Source organism: Varanus komodoensis, unplaced genomic scaffold (assembly GCF_004798865.1).
Source record: "Varanus komodoensis strain SLA01 unplaced genomic scaffold, ASM479886v1 scaffold189, whole genome shotgun sequence".
NCBI classification, from domain to species: Eukaryota; Metazoa; Chordata; class Lepidosauria; order Squamata; family Varanidae; genus Varanus; species Varanus komodoensis.
The window spans coordinates 114,607-122,471 of record NW_025335545.1 but is presented as its reverse complement, the minus strand read 5'-3'; the positions used below and the strand labels follow the sequence as shown (position 1 = coordinate 122,471).

General features: G+C 51.9%; 2 protein-coding genes across 2 annotated transcripts in view; one reads left to right on the top strand and one right to left on the bottom strand.

The window, feature by feature from the left end:
* Positions 1-5,264, top strand: part of LOC123021792 (neuroblast differentiation-associated protein AHNAK-like) — a 5,729-nt gene extending 465 nt beyond the window's left edge. The window contains exon 2 of the mRNA XM_044426865.1: positions 7-5,264. Coding sequence (XP_044282800.1) covers positions 7-3,983 — 3,977 coding nt within the window. The 3' untranslated portion in view covers positions 3,984-5,264. The remainder of the gene's footprint in view (positions 1-6) is intronic.
* The window catches only part of LOC123021798 (neuroblast differentiation-associated protein AHNAK-like), a 54,342-nt gene that overhangs the window by 11,244 nt on the left and 35,233 nt on the right, over positions 1-7,865 (bottom strand). The window contains exon 6 of the mRNA XM_044426876.1: positions 4,870-4,874. Within this exon, the coding sequence (XP_044282811.1) occupies positions 4,870-4,874 (5 nt within the window). The remainder of the gene's footprint in view (positions 1-4,869; positions 4,875-7,865) is intronic.

The window sequence follows — 7,865 nt, the reverse complement described above, 5'->3', positions numbered from 1 at the left end:
TCAAAGGACCGAAACTGGATGTAGATGTCCCCGACGTTGAGCTCGAATGTCCAGATGGAAAATTGAAAGGCCCGAAGTTCAAGATGCCTGATATGCATTTTAAGGCACCTAAAATCTCCATGCCAGATATGAACCTAAACTTGAAAGGTCCGAAGGTTAAAGGTGATGTGGATGTTTCTGTCCCCAAAATAGAAGGGGATCTGAAAGGCCCTGAGATAGATATCAAAGGCCCCCAGATTGATGTTCCTGATGTTGAACTGGAAGGTCCAGATGGGAAGTGGAAGGGCCCCAAGTTTAAAATGCCTGAAATGAACATCAAAGCTCCCAAAATCTCCATGCCAGATGTTGACTTCAACCTGAAGGGCCCGAAATTGAAAGGAGACATGGATGTTGATGTATCTGTCCCCAAGATAAGTGGTGATGTGACAGGACCAAGTGTTGATGTAAAAGGCCCCAACTTGGACATTGGGGTACCTGATGTTGAGTTGGAATGTCCAGAAGCAAAACTTAAAGGTCCTAAGTTCAAGATGCCTGAAATGCACTTCAAGGCCCCCAAGATCTCCATGCCAGATTTTGACCTGAACCTGAAGGGCCCCAAAGTGAAGGGAGACGTGGACGTCTCGGTGCCCAAGCTGGAAGGGGATCTGAAGGGCCCTGATGTGGACATCAAAGGACCGAAACTGGATGTAGATATCCCCGACGTTGAGCTCGAAGGTCCAGAAGGGAAGTGGAAAGGGCCCAAGTTCAAGATGCCTGAGATGCACATCAAGGCACCCAAAATCTCCATGCCTGATGTAGATCTCAATTTGAAAGGCCCACAGATGAAAGGTGACCTAAACATTTCTGGACCAAAGCTGGAAGGGGACTTGAAAGGGCCTGAAATTGACCTCAAAGGCCCTAAATTGGACATCGATGCTCCTGATATTGACATTCATGGTCCAGATGGAAAACTGAAATTCCCCAAGATGAGACTACCAAAATTTGGCATGCCTGGAGTCAAAGGAGAGGCACCTCAGGTAGATGTGAATCTACCCAAAGGAGAATTAGAATTCGCTGGTCCTTCAGTTAACCTCGAAGGACCCAGCGTGGCTGTTGAAGGGCATCTGAAGGGACCCAGTGTCAAGATGCCGGAAATGCATTTCCGAACCCCTCAGATCTCCATGCCAGAGATAGACTTAAATCTGAAAGGACACCGCATGAAGGGTGAAGTTGATGTCTCCGTTCCCAAGATTGAAGGTGATTTAAAAGGTCCAGGAATTGAACTGAAAGGTTCTGATATTGATTTGGAATGTCCAGATCTGAATATTGAAGGGCCAGAAGGCAATGTTAAACTTCCCAAATTTAAAATGCCAAAATTTGGGTTTGGAGCCAAAAGCCCGAAAGCAGATGTAAAATCTCCCACCTTGGACGTTTCTCTTCCAGAAGGTGAACTGAACGTCGAGTCACCGGACATTGCCATTTCTGGTAAAGGAAAGAAAAGCAAATTTAAGATGCCCAAACTGCACATGAGCGGGCCGAAAATTAAAGGCAAGAAGGGTGCATTTGATGTGAGCGGAGAGATGGAGGCCGGTGTAAGATCACCTGATTTAGAAGGAAGCATCTCCGTCCCTGACGCCTCTCTGAAAGGGGACGTCAGCCTCAAGTCACCCAAGGGAAAGAAACCCGTGTTTGGGAAAATCTCTTTTCCCGATGTTGAGTTTGATATAAAGTCACCGAAGTTCAAGGCCGATGCTTCTTTGCCCAAGGTGGAAGGAGAGATCAAAGCACCAGGGCTTGATGTTACTGTTCCCAGCGGAAGCGCCAGTCTCCCCGATGTCAACGTTGAAGGACCCGACATCAGCCTTAAACAACCTAAGTTCAAACTCTCAAGTGGAAACGTTGGTGTGGCCGGGCCCAAACTGGAAGGGGATCTGAAGGTGCCCGGCTTCGATGCAAATGTTAGTGCTCCAGACATATGCCTGAAAGGTCCCTCCGTTAATCTACCATCCATGGATGTTTCTGCTCCTTCCGTCTCTGCTCCTGACCTTGACATCAACTTGAAAGGACCAAAGCTAAAGAGCGACGTTGATCTTCCCAAAGCTGAGCTGCATGGCCCAGAAGGGAAAGTCAAATTCCCAAAATTCAGTTTGCCAAAAATTGGGAAGTCAGGCATGAAACTGGAGGGGCCAGAGGTGGACCTTCAAGGAAAAGTGCCGTCTGCAGATATCAACGTTTTGGGCCCAAGTATTGAAGGAGGTGCGAGTGTTCCAGCAGTGGATGTGAGCTTGAAAGGACCAAAATTGGAAGGAGGCTTGGGCCTTTCTGGTGATGTCAAAGGTCCAAAGATTGGACTTGGCACGCCAGATGTTGGCCTTGGCAGTTTTGAAGGAAAGCTTAAAATGCCAAAGTCCCCTGGCCTAGATGTTGATGTGAGCGCCCCAGACCTAAATGTGAAAGGGTCACCAGTGAAAATGACCTCTGGGGCAGGCATTTCCGCACCTGAGTTTGATGTGAACCTGAAAGGATCAAAGATCAAAGGAGATCTCGGGATTTCTGGTGGCATGTCATCTCCCAGCGTTGCGGTCGAGGCACCAAACGTTAACTTAGATGGTTCTGGAGGTGGAATTAAACTTCCTTGCATGAAACTTCCCCAGTTTGGCATCTCCGTCCCTCAAGATGAAGGTGTGAGTATTTCAGGACCACAGATCAAAGGAGATCTTGGGATATCTGGTGGCATGTCTTCTCCCAAGGTGGCTGTTGAGGCACCCAAAGTTAACTTGGAAGGTTCTGGAGGTGGGATTAAACTTCCTTCCATGAAGCTTCCTCAGTTTGGCATCTCCGGCTCTCAGGGCGAAGGCATCAGTATTTCAGGACCTGAAGCAGATTTCAAAGGGCCCCACATTTCTACCCCAGACATTGACTTGAATGTGAAAGGACCAAGTTTGAAGGGTGACACTCGTGTTGCTGGCGACCTGAAAGGTCCACAGATTGGAGTAGGGCTACCAGGTGTGAACATTTCTGGCATGGGCTTGGACACTAGAGTTCCTGACGTTAGCTTAAGAGGGCCTTCTCTCAATGTGTCAGCTCCCAAAGCTTCTGGACCAGACCTCAACATCGCTCTGAAAGGGACTACAGTCAAAGGAGATTTTGATATTTCTAGAGATGTCAAATCTCCAGAGCTAAGTGTTGGTATCCAAGGGGAAGGGGGCCTTAAGTTTTCTGGACCAAAGGCAGGGGGTGATCTCAAAGGACCCAAATTAGAACTCAAGGGTCCTTCCATGGGGGTGAATGTTCCACAAGGCCATTTAGAAGGCCCATCTGGCAAAGTATCTTTCCCCAAGATGAAAATACCAAAGTTTGTGGCATCAGGGCAAGAGCTAACAGGAAGGGAGGTTGGAGTTGACGTTGATTTCCCCCAGGCACCAGAAGCGAGCTTCCACGGTGGGGCAGTGAATGTTGAACTGGAAGAACCTGACATTAAGCTTAAGAAATCTAAAATTAAAATGCCAAAGTTTGCTTTCTCAAAACCTAAGGCCAAAGGCAGTGTTGGTTCCCCAGAAGTCTCTGCGTCTGTTTCGGGATGTGAAGGAGAGCTGAAGGCAAGTCTAGGTTCCTTGGAGGGAGATCTGGAAGTGGGCGAAGGATCCGCCTCTCCAAAGGGGAAGTTCTCCTTCTTTAAGACCAAAAAGTCACGGCACCGCTCCTCGTCCTTCAGCGACGAGCACTCCTCGCACTCCACGCCGACCGGCACGCTGGAGTACGAAGGAGACAAGGGCAAACAGGCCAAGCTGAAATTTGGTACCTTTGGAGGGATCGGGTCGAAAACTAAAGGTTCTTACGAGGTGACAGGAAGTGATGATGAGGCGGGGAAGGCGAAGGGTAGCGGGGCCTCGCTGGCGTCGAAGCAGTCCCGGCTGTCTTCCTCCTCGAGCAACGACAGCGGGACGAAAGCCGGCTTCCGAGTGCCGGCCGTTGAGTTGACCGTGGCGAAGAAGAAGGAATAAAACGCAAGCTTCTCGTGTACATATTGTCTCTGTATATATTTCTCTCCATTCTGTGCGTGTGTATATAAACCATCTAGCTTGAAATACTCAGCAATAAAACAGGTGAAGCCTCGTCGAGTGTTAGACCTTAACCCCAAATGGCTAATGTTCTACAGTGATCAGGGATGTGTCCCCGTGACAAGTTTTTATCTTCCATATAGATATAAACATATATTGGACAGAAACTGGTACAGCGGCTTTTTGGGTCACAATTCTCAAGCAATGACGTGGTGGCGAGAGCCAGGTCATGCCATGCTGCAGCAGACAGGAAGAATTAAAAGCAGCCGCCCCTGCCAGTCGAGAAAGCTGCTTGGTAAATTAGCTGTATCAGTTTGAATTAATCAATCTCCTTTGTGCCAGGAATTGCTGAGAATGGCACCTCTATTGACTACCAATGAAAGAAAAGCCTGGATTTTATGTGATATTTAAAGTTGTGCCATGTGGAAGATGGGTGTACAGTTCCTCAAAGTTTTATCTTGCATTCAGGCTTAAGGGTTATGCTTTGTATGCCGAGAGCTTCGCGTTCACTTAACCGGGCTTTAAAATATATATAAATTTATATATAATTTTCAATTTGCTGAATATCTTCAGTATTGATCTATGAAAATGTGTCCATTTTAATTACTTTTTTCCTTTTATCTGCAAAGGGGGCTAAAATTTTTATCAATTTTACAAGTGGATCTATTAAAAAACACTGTAAAATATATAGATGCAACTGAGCTGTGTCAAATTTGGTGTTTCACCCAAGAAAATTACACTACTACAAAAGAAACAAAAGCAAATGTCATATTAACCCAGCAAGAGTCAGAGAAAAACATGTATTAAAGCACCCTCAATTTAATTTAACTTTTGTTTGGTTAAAGGTTGTCATTTTAAAATAAATTAACTGAAAATTAACTTACATGCCCATTCTGGCATCATCTTAGTTGTGTCTGTATATTTATTTTTGTATCCTAAGGCAGAAGTTCTCTTAAGATGCAAATTCTATGCAAGTTTAGATGGGAAAAGCCCCTTTTTCCTGTCTGAACATGTGTCAGAGTTGCCCATTAGTTGTTTGTTTCTTCCCACAGATGCTACTGGTTATCTTTTTTGTTGCTGTTAACAAATATATCTTGATTTTAAATGCAACAGAAGCAAAATAATAAAAGGAAACCTCTGTCAGCACTTTAACGGCAAATTAATTGAGAATGTATGGAGACTGATCTTGTAAAATGCAAATAAACTGTTTATTAGTCTTTTGAACCTCTGGGCTTTTTCTCCCCCCTGCGCCCCCCTCCCCGATTTCCAATCATCACACCTTTTTCAGCAGCATTCCGAATTCCAGCCACCTTCCCAGCTGGAATTTCCTGCTGGATGTTGCACACGGCCTTTAGAGGAGTTCAGGGGCATTTGTGTGTGTGTAGACAGAAAAAAGCCCTAAAACTCCCAAGATTTAAGGTTCAATCTATTGATCTAGCAGGGAAAAAAAATCTGTAACGGTTGGAAATATTGGAAGGCGTAGGCTGTTTCCACGCTAACCATCTTCAGAGCTGGGGCCTCTCCTAGGAGGTGGAGAAAAGCACCGGGATGGCTGGAAGCAGCTGTCCGTCTCCCCGGAGAGCCGTAATCCGCCAACAGGCGTCCCCCTTAGAGGGCAACCGAAGACCGTCTCAAAGATTGGGAGCAGCACAAGGCTGGGAGCAGAGGCTTCGTTTTATTTATTTTTACTTTATTTTTCCACAAAACAGATCCCATTGCGTAGGTCCGTTAGCACCACCTTCATGTATGAAAATACATCTGAGAATATAAAGCGCTGCATTTTGGCAGGCTCAAGACTGCTTTTCGGGGCGCCCCGAGGAGAGGTGCCCGCTTCCCCTGCTCCACGCTGGGCTGCCAGCCACGTTCAGGGTGGGGCGGAAGGGCGGCAGGCAGCGCGTGAGCACCAGGAAAGGCAGCCCGTTTGCTGCTGCTGCTGCGCCTTCCGAGGAGGACGCGCCCGGCCTCACCCACCCCTCCCGGCCTGTCCTTGGGCACCGGGCTGGCTGCCCCAGCGGGGACGAAGGGCCCCGTGCCCACGGCCACTGGCCACACACAACTCCCACGCACAGCGAGGGGCCCGCGCCTGCCCGGGAAGGGGGCCGCCCCCACTGAACAGGGCGCCCCCAGGAGCTGCCTTAACACGGTGCAAAGCACCCCCTTCTCCCGTGTGTGGCTTGCGCTTGCTGCGTGCAGCCCTGGCAGCTTCCACCCTGTCCCGCAAACGGGCAAAACTGGCCAGTGCGGCAAAAGGCACTTCGCAAGGATCCGGCACATTTTAAGGGTCGTTGGTGAGTAGCAGAAGCAGCAAAGCCTTTGCCGAAACCGCACTGATGGGCTAGCTTTCTACTTGCAGGGCGAAGTTTGTTTTCGGGGAGGAAAGCCAATCGGACATTTCTCTGATGCAAAGTAACTTATCCGAATCGGTCCATTCCACCGTGCAGAATTTCCTGGAAAACCCGGCAGGAGCTCTGGCAGCCTGAGCTGCTAGGTGTGCTTACGGGCTTTAGGGTCCCATCGTGATGTGGCCAAAAGGATGCAAACAGGTGGGGGGGGCACTCAACCAGACAGGAAGGCCGGGAGGAGGGCAAGCCCAGTTTGGCTATGCGGGGAGAGGCTCACTGCACTTCGCGGGGGCCGGGAGGAGGGCAAACCCAGGAGCTTCCCGGGCATCCGCAACTCCGTCAGCTGCAAACGTCCTCGGCGAACTCCAGCAGGCTCGCGTCCCCCCACTTCGCCTCCACCAGCACCCGTGACGGCCTGCATTCCAGGGGGCCTGGGTCCTTGAAGGAGCCCTTCTGGAAGACGACGAAGCCACCCTCCAGCACAGTCAAGCCGTGCGCCCGGCACAGCCCGGCGGCCTCCTCCAGCGTGTCCACGGCCAGCAGCTGGGCCAGCTGGGCCAAGGGGTACCGGCTGTTCCGGGCACTGAAGCCGTGGCTGAAGGTGAGCAGGGCCAGCTGGCGGGCCCTGCCCACGTGCGGGAGCAGGGCGCAGCTGGGCAGGCAGGGCAGCGCCCGGGCCAGGCGGAAGAAGCGGGCGAAGTTTCGCTCCACGAAGGCCCAGTGGATGGCCAAGGCTGTCCGGAGTTCCGGGGAGGCACGGACATCATCCGGGAGCTGGAGGACCTGCCAGAGAGCTTCTGAGGAGCCTGTTCGTGGGCGGAAAGGGGGGAAAGAAGCACATGGTCACGGCAGCAGCACCCACATGTAATCCTGAGCCGTGGCCTGCTTCAACCGGGTTATCGCTTCGGCCACGGAGTGTCTCGAGGACAAGCGAGCAAGCCGCAGCGTGTCTCCCCTGCACTGGCCAGCTCCTCTCCCAGTCAGCACGTTTCGAGTCTCGGGGGGCAGAGGGCAGCAGCACAAGCCGACCGAGCCACGGTTCTGGGTTCAGACCTCGCCACGAACCACGGTTCAGCAAAGCCACCCCACGGGCAGCTTCACGAGGGCACAGAGCAAGCGGGACGCCATGGCGGCTTCTCTGGCCTCCACGTCTCCGTCAGCTCCGGCCCGCCGAACTGGCACAGCTGCACCTGTGGGGCGCAGGTTCCGGCCACCCCGCAGGGCGCCGAGGATGGGCCGCGCGGGGCCTGGCCGCGGGGGGGGTCCGCGCAGCGCTGCCCGCTCCCCCGCCCCTGCGCGCAGGCCCGCGAGCTCACCCAGGTGGAAGAGCAGGAAGAGCGCCTGGAAGCGCGGCTCGGCGGCGCACGGCTCCCCGCCGGCGCGGTAGGCGCGGCGCAGCGCGGCGAAGGCCTCCAGCTGCTGGGCGCGCAGCAGCGGCGCGTCCGCGGGCGCGGGCGCGCGCCGGGCGGCGTGCAGCAGGGCC